Source organism: Bos mutus, chromosome 21, assembly GCF_027580195.1.
Source record: "Bos mutus isolate GX-2022 chromosome 21, NWIPB_WYAK_1.1, whole genome shotgun sequence".
NCBI classification, from domain to species: Eukaryota; Metazoa; Chordata; class Mammalia; order Artiodactyla; family Bovidae; genus Bos; species Bos mutus.
Window position 1 is genome coordinate 63,684,352 of NC_091637.1, and position 27,174 is coordinate 63,711,525.

Sequence of the window (27,174 nt, forward strand, 5' to 3'; positions counted from 1 at the left end):
GGCTTAGTTTGATGTAGCCCCTGTAGATGCCTCCAGCCCCATTTCTCACCAGTCCTTCTTGTCTCCTCCAAGTTCCAGGCACCTGATATCCATCAATATCACATACAAGCTTTCCCTCCTCCTCACCTCTCTTGTCCTACCTGTTCCAACAGCACCTAAACTTTCCTGTACATTCTTCTCTGCTTTCCTCAAAAGTAAAGGAATTACCTTCTCTGTCCTCCTATGGTCGTTTTGTAGGCATCAGGGCTGGTTCAAATTCCAGTTCTGACACTAACCCAGGAATTTTACCTCCCTGGGCCTCAGCTTCCCCATCTGTAAAATGGGATGATAATAGACCTGGCCAAGTAACAAGAATTATGTAACTGGGTAGTATGTTGAGCACAGGGCCTGGCACATAGTGGATATTCAGCAAACATTAATTCTCTCCCTTTCCTAGTCTTCCTCATAGCAATTTCCATTATTAGTATCATGATCTGTGTATGTTTCATCTACTAGATGTTGAATTTTAAGGGTCTATGATTCAGACAATAATAACTGTGTTTGTGCCAAATAGTTGTTGTTCTTCAATCAGCAAGTCATGTCTGACTCTGTGACCCCATGGACTGCAGCACGCCAGCCTTCCCTGTCCTTCACTGTCTCCCAGTTTGCTCAAACTCATGTCCATTGAGTCAATGATGCCATCCAACCATCTCATCCTCTGTCACCTCCTTCTCCTTCTGCCCTCAATCTTTCCTGTCATCAGGGTCTTTTCCAATCAGCTCTTCACATCAGATGGTCAAAGTATTGGAGCTTCAGCTTCAGCATCAGTCCTTCCAGTGAAATTCAGGGTTGATTTCCTTGAGGATTGATTGGTTTGATATCTTTGCTGTCCAAGGGATTCCCAAGAGTTCTCCAGCCCCACAGTTCAAAAGCATCAACTCTTTGGTGCTCAGCCTTCTTTATGGTCCAACTCTCACATCTGTACCTGACTACTGGATAAACCGTGGCTTTGACTATACAGACCTTTGTCAGCAAAGTGAGTTTCTGCTTTTTAATACGCTAAGTTTGTCATAGCTTTTCTTTCAAGAAGCAAGCGTCTTTTAATTTCAAGTCTGTGGTCACAGTCTGCAGTGATTCTGGAGCCCTAGAAAATAAAGTCTGTCACTGTTTCCATTGTTTGCCCATCCATTTGCCATGAAGTGATGGGACCGGATGCCATGATCTTCATTTTTTGAATGTTGAGTTTTAACCCAGCTTTTTCACTCTCCTCTTTCACCTTCATCAAGAGTCTCTTTAGTTCTTCTTCGCTTTCTACCATAAGGGTGGTGTCATCTGCATATCTTAGGTTATTGATATTTCTCCCGGCAATCTTGATTCCAGCTTGGGTTTCATCCAGCCCAGGACTTTGCGTATAAGTTAAATAAGCAGGGTGACAACATACAGCCTTGATGTACTTGTTCCCGTTTGGAAGCAGTGCTTTGTTCCATGTCTGGTTCTAACTATTACCTCTTGACCTGCATACAGGTTTCTCAGGAAGCAGGCAAGATGGTCTGGTATTCCCACCTCTTTAAGAATTTTCCAGTTTGTTGTGATCCACACAGTCAAAGGCTTTAGCGTAATGAAGCAGTAGTAGATGTTTTCTGGATTTCCCTTGCTTTTTCTATGATCCAGTGGATATTGGCGGTTTGATCTCTGGTTCCTCTGCCTTTTCTAAATCCAGCTTGTACATCTGGAAGTTCTGGGTTCATGTACTGTTGAAGCCTCACTTGAAGGATTTTGAGCATATATAATTCAGTGGGTTTTTTGTACATTCACAAAGCTGTGCGATCATCACCAGCATATAATTCCCAAACCATGGCTTTACTCCCAAGTAAATCCAATGCCCACTAGCATTTAGTCCCCATTTCCCCTTCTCAGCTCCTGGCAATATCTGATCTAATTTCTGTCTTTATCGGTTTTCCTGTTCTGGAAATTTCCTACGAATGGAGTCGCGCTGTGCGGTCTGTATGAATGACGTCTTTCTCTTCATGCTTTCAAGGTCCGTCCATGTTGTAGCATGCATCAGCACTTCGTTCCTTTTCATGGCAGAATACTATTCCACTGTTTGGTTAGACCGCATCTTGTTTCCTCATCAGTTGATAGACATTTGGATATTTTCTACTTTTGGCTATCATGAATAATGCTACCAAGTGGTTCATTTTTATATATTATACGTCTTGACTGAGAGAAAGTGATAGGGTTAGGGTTCGGATGTCAAATATTTTTTATTAAGATGTATTTTACCTCACTATTGTCATAGCTGCTTGAAGTTCTTGTCTAACAATTATAGTATCTGGCTCATTTCAGGGTCGGTATCTATTGACTGACTTTATTCTTGAAAATGAACCTTCATATGAAGGATAATTTTGGATCGTGTCGTGGACAGTGTGAATGTTGTGTTGTGGAAACTGGATTCTGTGATATTGTTTTGAAGAAAGCTGATGTTTTTGTGTCAGTAGGGAATTAATTTGGCCAGGCCCAAACTTTGCTCTCTATGACATTTGTAGTGGGGGGCCGGCTCAGTTCTCAGCTGAGACTGCTTTTAGTCTGCCATGCGCACGTGTGGCCTGGGGATCCGCCAGAGACTTGGGCAGGGGTCTACACACGAACTCTGGGTTCCTACTTCTCCAGCTCTCTGCATCATGGGGCTCCTGCCAGCTCTCCAGGGACTCGGGCTGGCTATGTCTCCTTCTCCCAGCTCCCCCGTCCACGAGGACAGTAGGCCTCCCACTGGAATGTAGTTGCCTTGCGCGCCCACCACAAATGTGGTGGACGCCCTCAGGGCAAAGCCACAGAAACGGGAAGTGTGCCTCTTGTGGGTTGGTTCTTCTGAGTTTTGACACTGCCCCAAGACCTTTCTGCTTATGTTTACCCTCTGGGGCTCTGTAGTTTCTGTTATATTGTCCACACTTTGTGGATTTGTACGCGTTGTCCGTAGGATGCTTGGTTTGTGAGCAATTTACTCCTCCACACAGAAGCAGAATATCTATATGCGTGTTTTAAAATATTTGAATATGTATATTTGAAACATAAGTTTCATGGATTAATATTTACCTACTACATTCCTACAGATGATTTACTCTGATAATTTCTGTTCTGCTTCACAGTCTCTCATTTAAAAAAGGCTGCTCTCAGTCCTCCGCTAAATTGATCTTGTGACGCACAAGGGGGTCATGATCCCGTCTGACCCGCTCTGCCCTGACGCCTGACGGACAGGAGCAGGGGCTCCTACTGTAAGAGCTCACCGAGCAAATAAAACACAAGAGCGTCTCAGTCTCCTGCCCAAGGTTTAGAAGCTCTGTGTCCTGAGCATACTATGAGCAGGGTGCTCATGATGCTGTCCCCACAGATGAGGGGGGACACTTGTGTCTCCTCCCCCTGCACACCCCACCAGGGCTATTGTGACCAAAGCCTGCAGTGTGAGTCCTTTAGGACCCAGAACTCCTGCTAAACATGACTCACAGACTTCATACATCTCTGGCCATCTTGCTGAATAAGGAAATTTAAAAATAGTGACATCTACTCTGGCCATCATAAACTAAAGGTTAGAAAAATGTCAGCTGGACAATCACAGAATAAGGCAAAGTCTTGAAATTAAATTCCCTTCCTGCTGTGGAAACCTCACTCCATACCTTCCACAACATTCCAAGGATAGGTGCTTGAGAGCTCTAGATCTAGCCGGGACCACGGGAGGCCCGTTCTGGAACCCACCTCCCTCCTGTGTCGGCCAGACAGGGTTGGGCATTCACCCAGGGTCCCACACCTGGGAGGGAACAAACGCTTTGCAGTTTGGCATAGGTACTTCTCCGCTAATTCCAAGTGGCTCTGACTGCAAAGATGCAGGCACTTGTTCCCCGATTCCTTCTCTGCTCCATAGACTCCCCAGGCCACAGAGCTCATTTCACTCACCGTAGCCGGTCCCCTGGGGGGGCTTCCTCCGCCCTACTTGCCATCACCCAGATGCGCAGAGAACAGAGGGTGGATGGGAAGAGGAACCAGCCGGGCCCCTGCACATACCCCGCCCGCTCCCCGGAGCAGCGCAGGAGACCCGAGAGGCATTAGTGCCCGCATAATGGAGCCCTCCTCCTCTCTTCTTGGAAATCGCCAGCCCATCTTCCTTAATGACCACGAGAGGAGTCAGATGCGAGCCCTGCGCTCATAAGGCTGGGCCGTGACGCCCTGTCTCCACTGGAGGAGGGGCAGCAGCTGCTCGCCCTGGGAGGAACTGGCCTGGTGTCTATCTTCTGCCCAACGGAGGCTGGGTGAGAGCTCCCCGCACTCCGACTCTCAGGCCATTCTGCTGAGAGGCTGGGGCACGGGGCTTCTGAAATGCACCTGGGTAGGGGGGCAGCTGTGGAAGAGCCCTCTGTGGGGTTCTAGGGCTGATGGGGTGGGAGGGAGGGAAGTGGAGTTCCAGGCCAAGAGCTGAGGGCCTGGAGATGAGAGAGTAGAATTCTAGTGGGGGTCTCAGAGACAGCCGTGTGGGGTGGGCTTGTGACATCTACATGAACTCACGTGGCCCCTTGCCATGACCTCCTCGGGCATCCTTGGGGCTGGGCAGGGCCCAGCGTCAGTGGGCACACCCTGGATTGGCCTTGGCATTTGTTGGAAGATTCAGATATTTCTGCAGCATAGTCCCAGCCCTCATCCTCTGCTTATGGCATCCCTTCCTCCTGCCCCCAGCCTCCTCCCCTGGGACCCCTCAGCTGCCCATGTCCAGCAGCAAAGGGGCTCCTGCCCTGCACACTGGGGGGCCTCCAGGCTCCTGCTCGTGGTCTTAGGGGGAGGCATATGCTTTTATTGGGGGTGTCCTTGCTTTACAATGCTGTGTTGGTTTCTGCTGTGCCGTGAGATGTATTAGCTATATGTATACACGTGTCCCATCTCTCGGACCTCCTTCCCAGCCACCCTCTTCGCCACCCCTCTAGGTCATCACAGTGCACGAACTGATCTTCCTGTGCTTTATGACAGCTTTCCCACTAACTATCTGCCGGTTACCGTGTATTTTTAATAACGCTTTGGGGTCTGATGCATGACCGAGGCTGGTCTGCAGCCCCAGGCATGTGCCCTGCCTGCTGGTGGGGATGACCCAGGGATGTCAGCCCTGTTCACGGGCGGCCAGCAAGTGGAGGAGTGGGTAGCCATCTGGCTGCATGCATGAGACGGCCCAGGTTGGGGAGAAGCTGAAGGGAAGAAGGACGGGAAGACGGGGTGCATTGCCAACCTCCTCCCACCGAATGGGAAAGAAAGTTGAGAGTGAAAATTTTAATTGCAAAGATCCCACTGACAGCTTGACTTGAAGGGAAAAGATGAGCTAAATTTAACCTAGCCAAAGAGCCAAAAATGCAATTTACTAATTAGCTTAAAATGGAAACTAGTCCAGTGATCCTAAAGAGGTTTTCTGGTTACAAGATACCAAAAAAGAGGTGGTTCTCCTCTTCATACTGACACACACTTTGCATTTAATACTGTTGGATAATTAGGAACGCAGTTTGCTGGCACATGGCCCGAGACACGGAGGCAGAGCACCAGAGCCTTCTTGAAAAGTTACAGGAACCTGTGTTTTCATGTTAAACCTATTTTCTAAATCCAGAGATTCCAGAGGGAGTGAGTCTGTCCTCCGGGAGTGCACAGCCCCCTGGGAAGAGGAGGCAAGGTCTGGAGGGGCTAGGGTCCCCCGGACAGTACTAGGTGCCGAGGGGACTGTTTCTGTTTTATGTTTTTCAGCCGCAAGCCATGTGGGCTCCTGGGTCCCTGACCAGGCATCAAACCCGCCTCCCCCACATTGGGAGGTGAAGCCCCAACCACCAGGGACACCAGGCAAGTCCCACGAAGGCTTCTCTTTCTAGAAGGACACAGACCCTATCAGAGGAGGGCCTGATGACCCCGTTGAACTTTCATTACCTCTTCTCAGGCTCTGTCCCCAAATAAGTCACCAGGGGGGATTAGAGCTATGACCTGGAAATGCCGGAAGACACAGTCCAGTCCCTAGCAGGGAGCAAAGAGAAGGGACAGCACAGAGGCTGGGATGGGACTGAGCGGCTTGGTATCTAGAGAATAGGTCCATTTCACAGGCTAGTGATGTGAGGCCTGGACACGTGTGTGAGATCCCGCACAGGGAAGGCTGGCCTGGCTCCCGGCTCTTCACTCAGCAGGCAGTGGGGGGTCACAGGGGACCTCTGAGCTGAGCAGTAACAGGATCAGAACTGCACTTCAGCGGGCAGTCTGACCACCAGGTGGAAAAGATGTCTTCATTACTCTGGGATGATTTTTGTTCCAATTTGAAAGGCATGCCTAACACTCGAGTGGAACTCATTAACCCTCTTCTCTTTCCCACATAATGGCAGTCTTGGGAGAGCAACAGGGACTTTGAATAAAACATTTTGGAGATTCATCCAGGACATTATAAATAGTCATAGCACAAAAGTAACATTTGGGAGAAAGAGCATTTTCAGCAGCAAATTTTCATGGTATGGTTTCTGTGTATACTCTTCCAACTAAAACAGATGGTTTTTCCAAACGATGGCTATCTTTTAAGAATGTTTTACTGCTTCTCTAATTTGGTGCAATAAAATGTCCTACAGGCAAAAATAAAATCTTAGCAGGTAACACAGCTGTTCCTTTATTAAATGTATAGAAGAGGTGCTCCTCTCTGCTCCCATCAATGATGCTGAAAGGCAGCAAGCATATCTGTTATAGAGGAGACGATGAAAAACTTATGAACTTAATCCATGCAGAATCTCAATGATGTAAAGCTGAACATGTTAGCATCCCATTTATGGGATATGGTTAGTTTTTAATAGGATGCACATAATGATGCAATTAAGGACCACAGCTCAGTGTATGGAATAGAGATGAATTCTCATTTGTTGTCATTAGTAATATCGGTCATAAATGAATTCCCTTCTTGCCAAACGGCAATAACATCACCCATAAATTCGTTCTCAAATTACCTTTCCTGCTGCCACATCTATTTCCCACCAGACTGGCCAATATATGAAAATACGAGTTTACACGTATATTATGCAGGATTTTTTTCCCCCGAAAGATTTAAATAGCAAGCTCCAGCCATACATTCGCCCAAGATTTCAAGTGATTTACAAACGTAGAATTTAGAGTTCTTCAGAAACCCATCGTATATGCAAAACAAACTGAAAAGGCCCATAAATCTCTAACCTCCTTGAAGTGTTTCTTATAAAAAGAGAAGGGCCTTTAAGGGCAGAAATTGAGACCTCGTCTTTATCTGGCACGGCACCTGACCTCCCGAAGAAGGCCCACAGGAAATGTCTGTAGAGTGAATGAATGAATGAACCAACGAACAAATGAACTGAAGAGCAAATCAGCAAGAGACAGTTTTACCCTATTGGGTTAAATGTCAAAAATGTTCCAAAGCCAAGGAATAAATTGTGTTTCTGAATAGCAAAAAAAAAAGACCCAATATACATTTGTTTGATTGAATGAATAAATGAAGGCCTTGATAAAAGATAACTAAAAATAAAAAGACTATTTTGTGTGGGAAAAAAGAACAAATAAATAAATTGAAGCTCAAGAATTTGCTTTAAGATATACATATAATTTTAAACTTAATTTAAATTTATTAAAGTCATGATGCACAGATTTTTAAAAATCAAGCAGGTCTACACGGCTTAATAAAAAAAAATAGCAGTTACCTTCCCTTATTCCCTGTGCCATTCCCACTTTCCAGAATCAACTGTCCCTCCCAAATATTTCATCCATTCCTTTTGGAATGTATTTATCTTTCTTGAAATAACACGGGTATACAGATGCTTCCTGATTTTTCCAGGTTCGGGGATTTCAGGAATTTGTTATCTATTTACTTCCCACCACGGAAGATGAAGACCTACTTCTCTTTTCCATCACTCACTGTCCACCCACACGTACTCCTCCCCATCTTTCCAATACAGCTATGTCATCATTTTTAATTTAATTGTTATGTGTTATATTATTAGGACTGTGGAACACTATTCATGGTTAAGCCGTACACCATTTGATTGAATTTACTTTCTTCTACAATTTTTGGTAGTCCTGGAGTGAGTCTTCTGTTTTCCTTGTGCCTGTCACTAAGTCATCCCAAGAACTCTGGCTTAAGTGTGAATCTCCTTTCGATAGCTTCCAGTTTCATCTTCTTGGCAGCCTTTCTGCAGAGCCTTTGTCTCCTGGCTGCAATCTGACTGGCTGCCCAGTAGCACAATTATTACTGTCGACAGCACAAGTGATGGCTTAGGATCTCTCAACCTGTTTTCGTGGAGGTTCCTTTTACCTCTTTCCTGGGTTCCTTGTGTCCTGGAGCTCATGAGCTCTTCATTCTTTGTGATGCCCTCATTTTGGTGGCGCACACCCTTCAGTAGCTTCCTGAGGAACGGGACACACGGTACCTAAGTTTTTGAGAACTTGTATGGCTGAGAATACCTTTATTCTACTCACATGCTTGGTTGAGTGGTTTGAAATTATAGGTTGAAATCAAGTTTCCCCTAAAATTTACTTTCTTGTATTTCCTTATTGTTTTCTGGGTTTCCCTGGTAGCTCAAGTGGTAAAGAATCTGCCTGCAATGCAGGAGACCCTGGTTAGATTCCTGGGTCTCCAGGAAGATCCCCTGGAGAAGGGATAGGTTACCCACTCCAGTATTCTTGGGGCTTCCCTGGTGGCTGTCTGTAAAGAATCTGCCTGTAAGGCAGGAGCCCTGGGTTTGATCCAGGGTTGGAAAGATACCCTGGAGGAGATTGGCTCCCCACTCCAGTATTCTTGCCTGGAGAATCCCCATGGACAGGTGGCAGGCTGCAGTCCATGGGGTCTCAGAGTCGGACATGACTGAGTGACTAAGTACATTGTTTTCCAGCTCCTCTTATTGCTGTTGAGAAATCCAGTTTCATTCTAATTCTTAACCCTTTTGTCCAAGACCTGTTGTTTCTCTCTGGGAGCTTTTTGAATGTTCCCTTTATCTCCAGCGTTCTAAAATAGAGAGAGAAATTTTCCTGCTTGGTTCTCTCTTCATTGCGCTGAGAACATAGCTTGCTCTTTCAGTGCAGGGATTCATGTCCCTTTGTCCTGGGAGTTTTTCTTGAGTTATTTATTTGAGGATTTCCCTCCATTTTCTTCACTGGTGCTTTCTGAAACTCCTATTAGTCAGACACTGTACTTCCCGATATGACTGTTGAACTTTTCTCCTATATTCTATATTGCTTTGTCTTTTTATTCTATTTTTCAGGTAGATTTGTGTTTTATTGTTATTTATTTCTTTTCACTGACATATAAGTGATTTATAATGTCATATTACTTTCAGGTATACAGCACAGTGATTAGGTTATATTTGTGTATATGTATTTATATATTATTTTTCAGATTTTTTTTCCTTTACAGATTGTTAGAAAATATTGAGTATAGTTCCCTGTGCTATACAGTAGGTCCTTTTTGGTTCTCTCTCTGTATATAGTAGTGTGTATATCTTGTGTATGTTAGTTGCTCAGTCATATCTGACTTGCGACCCTTTGGACTGTAGCCTCCCAAGCTCCTCTGTCCATGGGATTTTTCAGACAAAGATACTGGAGTGGGTTGCCATTTCCTTCTCCAGGGGATCTTCCCAACCCAGGGATCAAACTTGGCTCTGCTCCATTGTAGGCAGATTTGTTACTGTCTGAGCCATCACGGAAGCCTGCATATATCATGCTCCATTAAATTAAATTAGTTAATGTGTTTATTTATGACTGCACTGGGTCTTCCTTGCTGCATGGCTTTTCTCTGGTTGCCGCGAGTGGGGACTGCTCTTCGTTGCAGTCCACGGGCTTCTCATTGCCGTGGCTTCTCTCGTTGTGGAGCGTAGGTTCCAGGCACACGGGCTTCAGTAGCTGCAGCTCACAAGCTGCTTTGCTTCATGACACGTGGATCTTCCCGGACCAGGAACCGAACCCATGTCCCCTGCATTGGCAGGCAGATTCTTTACCACTGAGCCATCAGGGAAGTCCTTAATTCTGTTTTAGACTCTTCTGTGGAGATTTTATTTCTACCATATTTTAAATTTCCCAATACCCATTCTTATCATCTAACTTTAGCCTCTTGTCCTTGTTTTATGGCTGCAGTCACTTCAACCTTTGAGGACGCTGGTGATTATTTTATTTCCTTCTATTCTCTGCATTGTCCCTTTCCTCTTATTCCCCTGCCCTTTCTTCCTTTTACATTTTCTTAGCTGTTTAGAGATTCTTGGTTCCCCATTCAAATGTTAGAGATGAACATTCAAAAGCTGCAGGAAGCTGAGTCCACAGATGAGATTTGTCCATGGGAGGACTTGTCAACAACTGTGACTCCTGACCCTTCTCTCCCTCCAGGTCTTTCCCCAGGAGGTTGTCATGGTCCCTAAAGAAGGGTCTTCCACACTCTGGCCTGGACAGCAGACAGTGGGCTGCCAGGATGCAGGAGCTGAGGGTGGGAAGGGGCTGGGGGAGGTCTTACCGTTCAGCCTTAGGCCATCACGTGTTCTTCATCTTCAGAATCTTCCCTTCTGGTTATCCATTTGTGGGGAAAACCCCGTCATTCACTGGTTTCCGAGATTAAATCTCCAGTCTTCTACAGGGAAAGGAAGGAGATTGGGGAGGGATCTGTTGCTGTATTAGTCGCCGCAGGCTGCCATGGCAAAATATGACACACTGGGGCTTAAACATCAGACACTTGTCTCTTGCAGTCTTGGAGCGTGGAAGTCTGTGACCTGGGGGAGGGAGAAAGCCACCAATCCTATCAGATTAGCCCCACCCTTATGACCTCGTTTAATTCCAGCCCATGCAGCCATAGCGTCCCCTTGGGGCTTCCTAGGTGGCACCAGTGGTAAAGAACCTTCTTGCCAATGCAGGAGATACAGGAGACGTGGGTTCAATCCCTGGATCAGGAATACCCCTTGGAGGAGGAAATGGCAACCCACTCCAGTGTGTTTGCCTGGGAAATCCCATGGACAGAGGAGCCCAGTGGGCTACAGTCCACGGGGTTGCAAAGAGTCGGACAGGACTGAAGCAACTTAGTACGGATGGAATCTTAATTACCTCCTAGAAGCCCTAACCGACTTCCCAGGTAGCTCAGTGGAAATTTGCTTGCAATGTCGGAGACTAGGGTTCAGTCCCTGGGTTGGGAAGATCCCCTGGAGAAGAATATCTGAATGGCTACCCACTCCAATATTGTTGCTGAGAGAATCAAAATCCCAGGGACAGAGGAGCCTGGAGGGCCATAGTCCAGTCCATGGTGTTGTTGAGTCAGACACGACTGAGCACACAGAAGCCCTAACCCCAAATGCAGTTGCTTGCAGGTTGGGGCTTTCGCATAGGAATCTAGGAAAACACAATTCAGTCCAGAGCTGCTTCTGCAGACTTTCGGTCAACCCTCCTAATTTCAGCCTCCCCTGTGTCTCCACTTCCATAGTGGTGCTATCGGTTCCTGAATCTTTGGGGGCTCTCTTGGGGGATGCGGGGTGCTCCTTGGTGGCCCCCAGCCTGCTGGCTTCAGTTTCAGCTTGTTTGGAGCAGACAAAATCGTACTTCTGCTCTGCTTGTTTCCCAGCCTGCGAAGCTGGCCTGAGGGTGTGTCCTCTTCTGTCCTCTGCTCCGTGGGCATGTGGTTGGCAGCAAACCATGGAGACTGGCTCGTGTGCTCTGCTGTTTTTCCCTGCAAAGTCACTGTTAGGACATCCTTACCAGGATGATCATGTTGCCAACAAAGATTTGTTGACAAATGAATGAAACCTCGCATTTTCTGCGGCATCTTGCCCCTGTCATCCTCTGACCCTCTTCCCAGAAGACGTGCAATCCCTCCTTCTTTCCCAGGTGACCACCCCTCCCCCCAACCTCTCCTCCCCATAGACAGTTTCCTTTGGAAGTCTGTTCCAGCCGCCATCTTCCTTCTCCTTGAATTGTCACCAACTCCCCTTCCTCTTTACCAGGTGAGCCACCAGGGAAGCCCAATTGTAGGTGGATTCTTTACCAACTGAGTTATCAGAGAAGCCCCCAGTCCGCCTGCAATGTGGGAGACCTGGGTTCGATCCCTAGGGTTGGAAGATCCCCTGGACAAGAGATAGGCTACCCACTCCAGTATTCTTGGGCTTCCCTTGTGGCTCAGCTGGTAAAGAATCTGCCTGCAATGAGGGAGACCCCGGTTCAATTCCTGGGTAGGGACGATCCCCTGGAGAAGGGAAAGGCTACCCACTGCAGTATTCTGGCCTGGAGAATTCCATGGACTGTATAGTCCTGGGATTGCAAAGAGTCGGACACGACTGAGCGACCTTCTCTTTCACGTCACCCCTCCTCTGCCCCGTCCTTCCTGTCATCCACGCTGGCTCCTCCCGTCCTGAGAAGGCTCCTCCTGACCATGCTGCCCCATGGGGCAGGGTTTCCAGCTCTTTGCTCCTTTCCCAGTCTGACTGACTGTTTCCTGGTCACTGCTGGTCTTCAGGCCTTGCCACTGCTCACCCTTCCAGCCTCTGCATCCCCAAACCCACCCTCGTTGCCAAGGTCATGGTCTTCTCCCTGCACTCAGCCCTCTTCTGGACCTCCCCCTCCGCCCTCCACTCCATCCTCTCGGAGTGAGACCCTCCCTTGTTCTCCTGTGTCCATAACCTGGTAGTACATGCAGTCTTCCCTCGTGGCTCAGCAGTAAAGAATCTGCCTGCGAAGGCAGGAGACGTGGATTCGATCCCTGGGACGGGAAGATCTGCTGAAGAAGGAAATGGGCACTCACCCTTCTTCTCAACATCCCACTCCGCCCTCCACTCCATCCCCTCAGACTGAGACCCTCCCTGGGTATCTTCTGTGTCTGTAACCTGGTCCAACCAGCCAATTCGCCACCCACCTGGGAGGCGGGTGCTGGCCGTACCGACTCTCACCATCTCCCCTAGAGCTATGCCCGCAGCCGCTAGTCTCTCCTTGCGACTTCTGGTTCCGTTCACATGCACTTCTCTGTCCATCGTCCTGAAGCACAGCCTCATTGTGAGGCTTCCAAGGGACTCCCCATTGTTCACGGGCCAAGTCCAACCCTTTAGCAGGGGGTCCCAGGCCCTCCGCAATGCCTGACCCCTCCTGCCCTACCTCCTCGTCCCATCCTTGACTTGAACAGAGCTAGATGGTTCATCACTTCTCAGACACACTGGGTGTGCGTTTCTAGCCCCTTAACCTAGATGACTCGCCGTCTCCCTCTCCAATTATTTCAGCTCTCAGATCCGTCAAAGCTAGAGCTCTAATCCCATCCACCAGCCCCAACCCGGGATTCCTTCTCCACATGCCCTGGCCCCCGGAGGGGGTTCAATAACCCTTGTGCCTTCCCTCATCCCCAGCCCAAGCAGCGAACACTTTCTGAACATGTCCTGTTGGTACATGAATCCAGGGACTGCTCCCCACGGGATGAGGTCCGTGGCCCCATCCTATCTTGAGGTGTTCCTTCCTGTCCCCAACCAGGTCATCAGTTTTTATTCTTAGGTAAATCTTCCCTCCTTCCCCCAGGCTCTCTTAGCCCATCCTCAGCTGCAGAGGTGGTAGTTCAGAGCTGCAGAGTAAGGTTTGGGGCATGACAAGGCCAGATTCAAAGCCTGGCTCTCACCTGCCCTTCTGCTCACGCGGGATTCCCCTGCAGATAACACTGAGGCACTGCGACCTCCCCACAGGCCTGTGGCGTGGACAGTCACTGATGCACGGACAGCACTGGCTCTCTCCCCCAGTGGGCTCCTGCGTGCCTGGTCCCCACCTGTGTGTTCCTGTGTGTTTCCTCCCCTCCCGGACCACGAGGCCCTCAGGAGACAGGCATTGCTCTGGTCTCCTTTGGGCCCCCTGTTCCTGGCACAGAGCAGGCACTCAGCATGTGCAAATGAGTGAGCCAAGAGTCAGCACCAGGCAAATATCTGTGATCAGAACACACAGGGGACGATATTAAATATCTTGTAATAAACCATAGGGCTTCGCAGGTGGCTCGAAGCTAAAGAACATATGCCTGCCGAGGCAGGAGACGCGAGTTTGATTCCTGGCTCTGGAAGATTCCCTGGAGAAGGGAGTGGCTACTCACTCCAGTATTCTTGCCTGGACAATTCCATGGACAGAGGAACCTGGCGGGCTATAGTCTATGGGATCACAAGAGTTGGACACGACTTAACAACTAAACGATAAATATACACACACACACACACACACACACACACATATACTGAGTCACTTTGCTGTACACCAGAAGCACAACACTGTAAGTCAACTCACACTTCATTCTTTTTTAAAAAATGAGTGCAATGAGCAAGCCCATAACTGGGGGTGATGGAACAAGGTCTTACCAGTGATCTCTGCTCAGAAGACCCTTTAAACCATTGCCTTAATCAGTGGGATAATTAGAGTCTGCAGACCATAGGCAAATAAATTAGCAAGGATTCCAGGACTCTTTGTTAATTGCAAATAAACATCATGTATCTCGGCCACCAGGATGAAAAAGGCCATAATGGGGGTGATGAGAAGACACCGGGCAAACCTCAGAAGAGGGCCTTTTACTTGACTTTCCTAATAAATAATTCAGATTTCTGGCAAGTTCTCTTTAATTCTTGCAGTTTTGACGCTGTGAGGCAGCTTAGGATGGCATAGTAAATATAACTGTACGAACCTCCTAATTTTTTTCAGTGCATTAAATGGATAGAGTCTACATCTTTCCGTGTTAGCTAGGATGGCAATATAATCTGCCATCCCAACTAAAATAATTCAGAGTCAAAGGGGGACTGACTATTGATGAAGACCCAGGACGTAAGCATAAACCCGGCTGCCCCAGCACCCTGAAATGAGTGATTCTAATATTCCAACACTAGACTATTTACTCTGTGGTTAATCAGCTCTATGCCAAGAACTGCCATGAAACCTCACAGGCAGCATGATGGAGCAAATGAAAAAATTCCTGAAAATGACATTGTTCAGTGGAGATGCCTCAAAGGAAATTTCGTTTGCCATCCACAGCGGTACTTGCATTACTGTATAGATAAGAGACGATTTGAACACTGAGTTTCCCAAATGGAATGTCATTTAGAAAAAGAGAAAACCGGAAGGTCCTTGGGGGTCCAATGGATGGGACGCTGTGCTTCCACTGCCAGGCGCCTGTGTTCAGTCCCCGGGTGGGGAGCTAATAAGATACTGCACGCCGTGTGGCTAGGCCAAAAAATAAAAGGCAGGGGGTTGGAAGGAGGTCCAAGAGGGAGGGCACATTTATATACATAGAGCTAATACACCTCACTGTGCAACAGAAACTTCCACAATACAGTACGGCAACTGTACTCTGATAAATAATTAAAATAAGAGCACTACAATTTTTAAAAGAGAAAAACCAACCAACATTGCTTTTCATTTTCCACTTCAGAGACTTCAAAATACGTACATTCTTCTGATCAATGTAAATCATTAAGAACATTTTGGAGTAAATAACCTGCTGAGGGAAAACCCCCCTAGGTTTCTGAGATAACAAGGAGTTTTCATATCCGTTTGGATGGTGAGCCATTATCTGTGAAAGGCTCAGAAGTTCATGGCTTTGCGGCAACATTTCTGTGACAGGATGACGACGCTGACGAGCCTGTGTGTTTTTACACAGCGTGGTCTGTCGGGCACCACTCACTCACCAGTCTGTCTGGGACAGTCTGTGCATAGGTGGTCAGGGAGCTGGGTTCACGGGCTACGGAGCTCGTGCCTTTGTAAGGCTTCCAGCCAGGGCTGAAGCCGGGGAGAGAACTAGGAAAACTTGTGTTGGTTGCTGGAGGCTGCTGCTGCTGCTGCTAAGTCACGTCAGTCGTGTCCGACTCTGTGCGACCCCATAGATGGCAGCCCACCAGGCTCCCCCGTCCCTGGGATTCTCCAGGCAGGAACACTGGAGTGGGTTGCCATTTCCTTCTCCAATGTGTGAAAGTGAAGTCGCTCAGTCATATCTGACCCTTAGCGACCCCATGACTGCAGCCCATCAGGCTCCTCCGTCCATGGGATTTTCCAGGCAAGAGGACTGGAGTGGGGTGCCATTGTTGCTGGAGGAGGAGGCATAAAAACAGAGTGAAGAGCCGTAGCCCTGTCCCCAGGGTGCCCAGTTTCTACAGAACTTCAAAAAGGAGGCTGGTTTAGCCCAGATGAAAGGTCCTAACAGCCGTTAGCAATGGAGGAGGCAGGGACTCCGGCCGGACAGAGGGGTGGGGGGCAGTGTACGAGCTCAGAGGCTGAGTGGAAGGACATTTCCAGGAGGCCACGCAAGTGAAGCCCAGGGGCCAACCCCTGCAGGGTGTTTGGGGAATGAAAAGCAGAATGAAGGACTTCCCTGGTCATCCAGTGGTTAGGACTCCACGTTTCCACTGCTGAAGGCCTGCGTTTGATCTCTGGTAAGGGAACTAAGATCTCACAGGTAGTAAAGTGTGGCCAAAATAAATACACATTATTCTTGGGCTTCCCTTGTGGCTCAGCTGGTAAAGAATCTGCCTGCAATGCAGGAGACTCAGATTCGATCCCTAGGTTGGGAAGATCCCCTGGAGAAGGGAAAGGCTACCCACTCCAGTATTCTGGCCTGGAGAATTCCAAGGACTGTATAGTCCATGGGGTCACAAAGAGTCGGACATGACTAAGCGACTTTCCTTTTCTTCTTTTCTATATATTTTTAAAGAATGAATTGACTGAGGAATGGGGGCCTTGAAGGACTCTGAAATCCAGTCTGCACATCTTGGACTTTGCAGGTTTCTTTTTCTCCAATAAGGAGAGTAATTTGAAAACTGGGAAAAGCTTTTTTTTTTAAGTCCCTTAGGAGAAATTGTCAAGGGTCCAAGATAGGTGAGAGATAGAGGGTGGGGAAGCTTAGTGACTGCTAATCCCTTCTCCAGGTCTCCACAAAAGGTCTCAAATTTGGCCAGATGGGAGTCACAGAAAACTGGGAAGGGAAAAATGTCATGATTTTCCCCAAAGCAGAATAAGTTGGGTTCTTGAAAACAGAGATGATAAATTTTATATTAATATGGGTTCCGAGCAATAATTTTAACAGATTTTTGAGAAGCTGGTGTGAACTCACTTGGAAGGAAATGTTATTGCGAAGAGGCAAACCAAACCCATTCCCTCTTTTCATAGGGTTACCAGGCTGGATGTGCAAAGCATCGGTAAAGAGCCTTCCCAAAATCCCGAGGATGATATGGGGGAAAATAGGCTGGGTGAACAAATATTTAGGTGACGATATTTGGTTGGACAAACACATTCAGAATATTTATAATAAACAGATCGGTGGAGATACACCTGGTGAGATGTGGCTGACATAAGAGCTTCACTCCGGCCAGCCCTGCCCCTGCCATGTGCTGCTAATGCGTTTATCGATTATGAAGATGAAGGAGACTTTAATGTGTTTGCCATGCACGTTCACTGCTGTCCCAATGCTGATGTGTTAGATGCCAGATAGAAGAGTTTAAAAGATTTTGGTTGGTTAAAAGGATGGCTTGAAACCAATAAAATGACATTTTACAGGGGTAAAGATAAATCTCGTCTTTAGATTTAAAAATGTCAATTAACTCAGTAAAGGTTGGAGAAGACCCAACAGTAATTCCATTTGACGAAGACTGGCAGAGTCGGACACGACTCAGCGACTGAACTGAACTGAACTGAACTGATAGGTTTATATTGAACAGAAGTTCAATATGAACCAACAGCATATAGCCTGGCTAAAAAAAATAAGCAAATCAATACAAACTTCAGCTGTGTCAATAGAATCATAATATCCAAGTTATATAAGGGAAAGGCCACTCGGGTCAGTCCTCTGAGGTTACTGTACCCAGGTCTGGGTACAAGGATTCAGGAGAAGGGAGTCCAGTTAGGTGGTGTGGATATCTACACGCACAAGGGGTCTAGAAACTGTGTCACATGGTGGACAGGGAAGAAATGGAGAACTTGACCCTGGAGTAGATGAGCGCTCCCTTCAAAGCATGTGCAAGTCTAGCGTGTGTAACAGAAAACTGATTTTGTCTCGAGGGTTCATTGATTCCTTCATTCATTCACTCAGCATTTACGACTGCCAAGTACATTTTGTCTTGTGTCAAGCATGATGGGCATCAGAGGCATGTAATCTCCTGGGAGACGTGAACGCACACGCATGCACACACACACACACACACACACACACACACTCCCAAGTTCCTCAAAGACAAGGTGGATTGACGTAAGGGATGCAATCAGGTTCCAGGAGACGTGGTGGGGGTGTAGCAGGCCCACGATGGCCTCCCAGATGGGGCAGCTTCTCTGCCAGCAGGCAGGCAGGGACTAGGGAACAGCGTGGGCAGAGGTCCAGAGCACTCAAGTGCAGGGCATGAGTGAGAGTCAGGGGTAGAGGCTGCTCAGTGCATGGTGCGGCAGCCGCGTGTCAGATGCCAAAGACAGCATTTGCTGCAGGAGCACCGACAGACTGGAAGTCCACGCGGGGACGTGTGTGCTTCATGGGGCAGGCACCAGAGAATAAAACGACATCGCTAACCCCTCTTTGGGCAAGTTAACCCTGGAGTAAGCAGAAGTGAGGAAACCTGGCCACACGGTGTTAGCACAGACAGAAGCCTCAGGACAAGGGGAGATGAAATGGACGGGGCAGAAGTGGGATCGATGCAGGACACTTTGGAAAAGATGGTTTGGAATAAAAATAACCAACCACCTTTTTAATAATTCAAGCTCGTAAACTCTGAAATGGCCCGAGCGGCCATTTGTCAGGGATGTTGCAGAAAAGTACTGCAGTGTCAGCAGGCAGGTTGGGGACCACGGAGTTTAATATTCTTTATCGATGTTAGGAATCTGTGATTAGCTCTCATTTTATGGAGTAACAGTCTTATTATGAGAAAGTATATTTATCTGTTATAATTTAGTATCAGTGGTGAATGGCTTTCTGAATCTTTGGAATACCCAGGAGGCTTAAGAAACAGAAGTTCACGGTTTCACACTTCCGGAGGCCAGAAGACCAAAGTCAAGGTGTGGGCAGGGCTGGGAAGGAAGGATGGACTCCAAGCCTCTCTCCTTAGCTTGGAGACAGCCGTCTCCTCCCTGCGTCTGCTTCACCCCATCTTTCCTGTGTGTGCGTCTGTGTCCTAACTTCCTCTTCTTACAAGGACACCAGTCCTATTGGATCAGGGCCCACCTGAGCTCGTTTTAACTCGATTGCCTCTGTAAGGACCATGTCTCCGAAAAAGGTCACGTTCTGAAGCACCAGCAGTTAGTATTTCAACATATGAAGGGGGAAAGTGGAAGTGAAGTCGTTCAGTCGTGTCCGACTCTTTGTGACCCCGTGGACTGTAGCCTATCAGGCTCCTCTGCCCATGGGATTTTCCAGGCAAGGGTACTGGAGTGGGTTGCCATTGCCTTCTCCAGGGGATCTTCCCAGCCCAGGGACTGAACCTGGGTCTCCCATATTGCAGGCAGACACTTTACCATCTGAACCAACAGGGACTTGGCTCAGAAAGGGAATGAAGGGCACAATTCAACCCAAACCACTAACTAAAAGGCAACTTCTCTTTGCTCTTAGACTAAAACCCAAAGCCCCGTGTGTACAGGCCGCCCCAACTCCTGTCCAGCTCCCCAGAGGAGCCTTACTTGCCTGAGGCAGCACCCACTGGCTCTCTGCCCACTGTTGCTGTGTCTCCGTTCACTCCTTAGTCTAGTTCAGACCCTCCAGAGTCATGCGAAACCCCTCCTTCTGGTTTGTTTCATCACATTCACCACATTTTGCACTAACGTATTTATTTGTATGAGTATTCTATGTCACCTACAAGGAGAGATACCCTTTACCTCCCAGCTCAGCACACAGACAGTTCAGGTAAAGATCAACGCTTGAGGGGAAAACGCTTGTTATCACTATGTTCAGGGCACCCTGATATTTCCCATTTTGTTTATTTTTTTTTCTCATAGTAAAATATACACAACATAAAATTTGCCGTTTTAAGCATTTTGAAGTCCACAGTCTGGTGGCATTAAGTACATTCTGTTGGACAGCCATCACCACCAGCCATCTCCTGAACTTGGCATTATCTCAAATGGAAACTCTGTTTCCATTAAACACCAACTCCCCTCCCCCAGTCCCCTGCGCACCATTCTATTGATACTTTCGGGCTCCATGAATTTGACTCCTCTGGGGACAATGGCACCCCACTCCTGTACTTTTGCCTAGAAAATCCCATGGACGGAGGAGCCTGGTAGGCTGCAATCCATGGGGTCACTAGAGTCGGACACGACTGAGCGACTTCACTTTCACTTTTCACTTTCATGCATTGGAGAAGGAAATGGCAACCCACTCCAGGGTTCTTGCCTGGAGAATCCCAGGGACGGGGGAGCCTGGTGGGCTGCCGTCTATGGGTTGCAGAGAGTCGGACACGACTGAAGCGACTTAGCAGCAGCAGCAGCAGCAGGGGACCTCATATAGGGCTTCCCAGATGGTGTTAGTGATAAAGAACCTGCCTGCCAATGCAGTAGACACAGGAGATGTGGGTTTGATCCCTGGGTCAGGAAGGTCCCCTGGAGGGGCGCAAGGCAACCCACTCTAGGATTCTTGCCTGGAGAATCCCATGCACAGAGGAGCCTGGCAGGCTGCAGGTCATAGGGTCACAAAGAGTCGGACACGACTGAAGCGACTTAGCACTCACACATGCAGGGACCTCATGTAAGTAGAATCATCCAGCGTTTGTCTTTTTGTGACTGGCTTATTCGACTCAGCATAATGTCCTTGAGATTCATCTGTGTGGCAGCATGTGTCAGAGTCTCCTTTCTTTCTCGAGTACATCGTATTCCATTGTATGGATAGACCACATTTTATCTCTTCCTTGATCCATGGACAATGCGGTGCTTCCCCGTTTTGGCCGTTGTGAATGATGCTTCTGTACACATGGGTGTACAGACATCTGTTTGAGACCCTGCTTTCAATTTCTTTGGGTATACACCCAGAATGGAATTTTCTGCTTCTCTTTTCTTTTATTTTAATTATAGTTAATTCTGTTTCAAAGTGCTGATGTGACTTTAACTTCATAACACTTGCAGTTTAGAACGCACTGTGTTTTTTGGTGCTATATCCCCAACTCCAAGCATGGTGTCTAGAACTGCAGAACTATTTTTGGAGGAATGATGAATTAAAGTATAGATGCACAGGCTCTCCATTTTGGGGTAATTTTTCTTTATTACTTTTCCATGAATAAAGGCTACAGAGCTCCCATTTTTCTTTCTTTTTTCACATGTTGTACCAATGCTGCTATTAATGTCATGGAATGCTATGGTTATATTGTCCTAGATAGCATACATCATTTGTTACAACAACAATATGTTTTAGACTCGGGCCATAAATTATCTCAAAATGATGTGGAATAACAGTCTGTTAAGATGTTTGGGCGCAAAATCTCACATTATTAATTAAGTTTTCAGAGATTTTTTTCTTGAACTTTCTCTTTTTTTTTTCCTCCACAGATCTTTAAAAAATGCTGTGTAGATTATACTTAGTTGACTGAACATGCATGTCCTTGTGATTATACTAAAATTTGCTTTTGTTAGAGTAAGCTTTTACCATTGAGGGGAAAACCATAGCAGTTGAATACTCTAGGTTAAGAGGGTAATAATGATCTTCATCATCTCAGAGCAGTGGGCTGTGTTCTTGTTATTTGTCATTTTGTTCCATCGGAAGTAAAATCCTCTAAGAAAATCTCCAGCTCAATTTTTCCCCTGTTCCACTTCTGAATTTTCTTTACTCCCCAACCTTTCTGCTTTGGGGCCACCGGATATCATATCTTTCACATTATAAATCAGGAATGCTAACCATCTTAAAGAGAATCATCTTTTAATTATTTATTCATGATTATCCCTTCCTTTCCAGAGAATGCCACACATTAGTTTCTAAACACTAATTATCCAAAGTATCCGAAAGTATAAAATCTCAAAGTGGAGAAGCAAAAGTATAAAGGTCAGACTGGAAGGGGAGAAAGATGGGAAAAGAGAAAACAGAAGCGCTAAGTTCAAATGTGCACCTGTGTTAAGTTCCAGCCTTCAAAAGCCCCAGCCTTCAAAAGCCCCTCTCCAGGAGGGAGGCAATATATAAAGTTATGACTGATTTGCATTGCTGTATGGCAGAAGCCAACACAATTGTCAAGCAATTTTCCTCCAATTAAAAAATAAATTCAAAAAAGCCCCAGCACCTGCCTTTGGGATGCATAGGGTCCGGCCGTACTGGGTCGGGGTAGAGGCTTCATGTAACTCTTCTGCCACCTCTGCCCTCTGTATTTGGCCTCTATGTCTTTTCTCTGTCAAAGTTCTGAAACGTACATCTACGAGCATTCTCCTTTTCTTTTTTTGAGCATTCTTAATGATTTACACTGATCAAAAGAATTTACATATTTCGCATTGTCTGAAGTGGAAAATTAAAGGCAATATTGATCATCTTTTCTCTCTTTAAATTTTAGCCCTTTTATTTTTTGACTGTACTATGTACCTTGCAGGATCTCCATTCCTCAACCAGGGATCAAAGCCATGCCCCCTGCAGTGGATATGTGGAGTCTGTATCACTGAGCCACCAGGGGAGTCTCTATGTGCTCTCCTTTTGATGTCTAGCAGCTCGGCTCCGGTCCCCACTGCTTCACCAAGATGCTCCAAGTCACCTGGGGACCCTCTACCCCCAGATCGAAGCCCTTTGCCTGGGCTCATCCCCCTTGACTTGTCCAGCAGAGAACCTTGTGGAAAGGCCCACCTCTGTGCAACTTTCTGTGCTCTTTGTTTAATGAGACAGCCCACTAGGCTGATGTCCTGACTCTCAGCTCCTTCGGAATTTCCTTCTCTCCTCCCTTTCCCAGGCTCTGTCCAGCTCCCTTCCCACCCTCTATCCTCTCCTTTAGAGTATTCCTGCCACAGCCTCTTTGCAGACAATTCCCACTTCTCATTCTTTCACTGGCCAGCTGGTCTGCATCCCCAGTTGCTACAGGGCATTTCTAGTGGGAGGTCTGCTGTCCTCCCGTGCTTGGCCTTCCTGCCTCTCCAGCTGCATCGTCCTAGAGCAGGTTCCCTCCGGCCCATCCCTCAGCTTCTTTCTTCCCTCTGACTGTCCGGGCCCTGAGTGCTCCTTTCCAGAGAGCTGCAGACACCCTGGGGTGCTCTAGCTCCAGGCCCTGGCCCTTGTGGTCTTATTCACACTCAGTTCAGTTCAGTTCAGTCGCTCAGTCGTGTCCAACTCTTTGTGACCCCACGGACTGCAGCAGGCCAGGCCTCCCTGTCCATCACCAACTCCCAGGGTTGCTCACACTCATGTCCATCGAGTCAGTGATGCCATCCAGCCATCTCATCCTCTGTCGTCCCCTTCTCCTCCTGCCTTCAATCTTTCCCAGCATCAGGGTCTTTTCCAATGAGTCAGCTCTTCGCATCAGGTGGCCAAAGTATTGGAGTTGCAGCTTCAGCACTCAGGCTCATCTCCAACACTGCTGGTGTCAGCCACCTGCTGGCGTGCAAGCCTCCTGCCTCCCTCTGTCTCCTGCCGGGTCTGGCTCAGGCCGCTCTGCTGGCTCTCTCTTAGCTCAGGCCACTCTCATTTCCCCACTGTCTGAATACAGACTGTCCGCTCACAGCAGGTCAGCCCTAGGGCCTATCAGCAGCCCCTGCTGCTTGCTTCCTCCACAGTCATTAACCCTGTCCTTCCAACCCCAGGTCACAGTTAGACCCACAGCACCTGTGGCCCTTGAGGGTCATGCCACCACCCCACCCCATTCCATCCCCATCCCAGTGTACTTTTCCTCTTAACAATCCCTGTGGGCTTCTGTTCCTGGTCTCCTTGACCAGGATGGGGCTCAGCCTTTCCCGTCCGTCCACAGCATCTAATGCCAGTCCTGCTAACCCATGTGCCAGGCACAGAGCAGCAGGGTCCCATCCCTGCCCCTGCCCTCTGCTTTTGCAAAGAGAGGTCCCCATCCACCTCTGAACCCCAGCCAGGCCCCCAGGTTTTCCTAATAGTAACTTTTTACTCAGTTCTCATTTCACCTACTTGTGTTCAACCTTGAGCTTCTCTGGAGTCTCAGAGAGTAAAGAATCCGCCTGCAATGCGCAAGAGCTGGGTTCAATCCCTGAGTTGGGAAGATTCCCCTGGAGGAGGGCATGACAGCCCACTCCAGTATTCTTGCCTGGAGAAGCCCATGGACAGAAGAGTCTGCGGGCCTACAGTCCGTGGGGTCGCAAAGAGTCGGACACGATTGAGAGATCAAGCACAGCACAGGAGCTAATACCTACAACCGGAAACCAGTAAAAATTGAACACGTAAGTGAATTGTAGCTACTGTGTAACCAGGAGCAAAAATGTTACACCGTCTGGACAAAGTCAGTTCAGTTCAGTCCAGTTCAGTCTCTCAGTCGTGTCCGACTCTTTGCGACCCCATGAATTGCAGCACGCCAGGCCTCCCTGTCCATCGCCAACTCCCGGACTAAGTCAGAGGATTGTCAAACTCACACTCTCTCTCACTTGTCACGTGCGAGCATCTTCACTTCAGTCCACGGTCAGTGACTGGCACATATGCGCAGGAACTGGAAACATTACAACCCCGTGGATTTGTGCGTTTCTTTCTTTCTGTGGTACTTTGTCCCGACTCCCTGTCTCTCTGAGATAGAGTAAGTAGAGATTTCCATGGGTCCTGTAACAAGTTAACAAGTGTATCATGTGACAAATCTCCCCGCCACCCCAGGGGCTGATCAGGGGTGGGAGGGACCCCGGGAGATGTTTTAGCTCGCCTTAAAGACCCCGGCCTTTCCAGCCTGACATCTGGAGGGCCCCTTTTGGACGTGGGAAGCCGCACCGGTTGGAGCCGAGTCATCAGCCCGGCGCCGATTCTCACTCGAGGCAGGGCCTGGCCGCGGCGGAAGAACGCGCGGAGAGAGGGGCGCGCCTGGCAGGACGTGGCCAAAAGTGGAGCTGCTCCGACGTGGACACCCGGCCGAGATGGGCCGGCGAGTTGTCCATGTTTGGTCCTGGAGCCGCCTGCGGGGAGCGCGGGCGCCGGGACCGCAGGAGGGGTTGTCCCGGCCGGGGCCGGGGGTGGGGTGGGGTGCGACTCCCCAGCTCCCCGCGCGCCCCCTCCCGCGCCCCCACCGCCGCCGCTTCGCCTTTGTCCCAGCGCGCCCCCTGCCCAACCCCGGAGCCGGCGGCCGCGCCGGGAGGCGGGGCCCGGCCGCGGCACCCCCCGCCCCGGCCGCGCACCGCCCTCGGCTCCCCGGCGCCCCAGCCCCGCCCCGGCCCCGCCCGGCCACGTCCCCCCGCCGAGGCCGCCCCCTGGCGGGCGGAGCGGGCGCCCGGCTCGCGCGGCCGCGGCGGCGGGCCCGGGGTTGCCATGGTAACCGGCGGCGGCCGCCGCCACGGCAGGGCCGGCCCCAGCGCCAGCGCCGGCCGCGGCTCGGCGCGGCTCAGTGTGGGGGTGATCGGGCGGCGGCGTGGCCGGGCCGGGGGAGCGGGCACTGCCCGGCGGCCTCAGCATGGAGGACGGCTTCTCGAGCTACAGCAGCCTGTACGACACGTCCTCGCTGCTCCAGTTCTGCAACGGTGAGGAGGGGCGGCGGCCGGGGCGGGCCGGGGGGCCGCGGCGCGGAGCGGGCCGAGGGGGAGGCCGGGGCGGCCGGGGAGGCCGCGCAAAGTTGCTGCGGAGGGGCGCGCGGTTCCCGCCGCCGCGGGCGCATTGTGCTGGGCTGCCGAGCCCCCGGGCCGCCCGGGCCTCGCTGCTCCCCCGCCCCCGCCCCGGCGCGGCTCGCTGCTCCCGGCTCCCGGCTCCCGGCTCCCGCTCCGGGCTCCGGCCAGTGCGCTCAGGGAGCGGCCGGTCCCGGAGAGACCCGCGCGGGCGCACCGGCCGGGCAGCGCGTGGGGAGGCCCGGGCGTCCCGGGGCTCCGCGGGGACGTGTTGCTTTCTGCTTCCAAACTCACATCTGTTTGGAAATGTCTGGAAGAAGAACTCGGAAAACACATCACTTAATAACAAAACGCTCCTTCGATGATGTGCGCAGTGGTTGCTGCGCGTGGACTCAGATCCATTCCGTTCTACTTTGATGAAACCATCAACACTTTCATGCAATCTAGAGCTGTTTAAATGGACAGGCAGAGTGAACCGGGCTTCAAAGTGTTTCGACTGTTTACGGGGTGATACTTTTGGGGTTTTTTGTTTGTTTGTTTGTTTACAGGGAGGAAATAGTAATAGCTATCAATATGGCATCTTTAAAAATTATATAAAATCTTAACGTTTCAAAGATGTTAGTTTCACTAGTAGGGTTGAAAAAGATAGTCACAGCAGACTGCATGGTTTATCAGAACCATTCACGCACAAAAGTTAACCATACAATTTTTATATGTTGGATTTATTGCTTTATTAGAGGATCTCAGAAACTTGTTAAAGAAAAAAAAATCGTGTATTTTCTAGAATGTGCCTCTAGTACAGGTGGAATCATTTGGAATTCTAGACGCTTTGACGGCTTGAGCAATTTATTTTGCAGTTGTATTTGTGATTTAGGCGAATATCTCTAGTTATTCGACACCTGTTTGCAAATAGGAGGTATTAGCCTTGGCAATTAAGATCACCGGGTTGATTCATCCTTCAATCTCTGGCGAAATTTATCATCTTTTTCATGGGAGAGTATATAGTCTTATAGTTTTGGCAGCTTGTAATTTTCATGTTAATCACATGTGAGCCTTCATTAACTTGTAATGGCCTCTTCAGCAGAAAGGATGAAAGTTTTTGCTCTCCAAATTTAACAAGAGTTTCAGAGCTGAAGGAGGATAGAATGTATTTGGTGCCCTTCTGGCCATTGGAATTTCTTATATGTAGTTGAGAGTCATGGAAACGGTTTTATCCTCCACAACATTAAGTAGATATTTGAGCAGTTGTTTAGGGGCTGGTCATGTTGCTTCTAAATAGCAGTTCAGTCATAAAGTTGGGCATCTATTCATGAACATTCTGGATTTCTGCCTTTTCTTATTGTGTGTCAGAAATATTGGTAAGGAATTTTACTGGTAAGTGTCTAGAAGAAAGTAAAAACCAGATTTTATATTGTATAGCTAACAGTTGAAAGAAAAATGACTTTATTATTGAAGCATAGTTGAATTACAATGTGTTAAATTCTGCTGTACAGCAAAATGGCTCAGTTATACACATATATCTATTCTTTTTTTATATTCTTTTCC

At 48.6% G+C, this 27,174-nt stretch overlaps 1 protein-coding gene and 1 long non-coding RNA gene across 7 annotated transcripts in view; one reads left to right on the top strand and one right to left on the bottom strand.

The window, feature by feature from the left end:
• EML1 (EMAP like 1) overlaps window positions 1–27,174 on the top strand; it is a 199,021-nt gene that overhangs the window by 33,688 nt on the left and 138,159 nt on the right. For 2 of the 6 annotated variants that reach the window (XM_070357954.1, XM_070357956.1), the window contains exon 1: window positions 25,366–25,548. The exons of 1 other annotated variant lie outside the window; for it this stretch is intronic. In XM_070357954.1, the coding sequence (XP_070214055.1) occupies window positions 25,482–25,548 (67 nt within the window). In that variant the 5' untranslated portion in view covers window positions 25,366–25,481. Of the gene's footprint in view, window positions 1–25,365; window positions 25,549–27,174 lie in introns of those variants that run through there. 3 more of the 6 variants (XM_070357955.1, XM_070357958.1, XM_070357960.1) reach the window with 3 other exon arrangements.
• Window positions 24,127–25,142, bottom strand: LOC138984410 (uncharacterized). Its single transcript, XR_011461674.1, has 3 exons — window positions 24,809–25,142; window positions 24,466–24,646; window positions 24,127–24,245 (listed from the first exon to the last, which is right to left on the bottom strand). It is a non-coding gene; the product is annotated as an uncharacterized lncRNA (long non-coding RNA).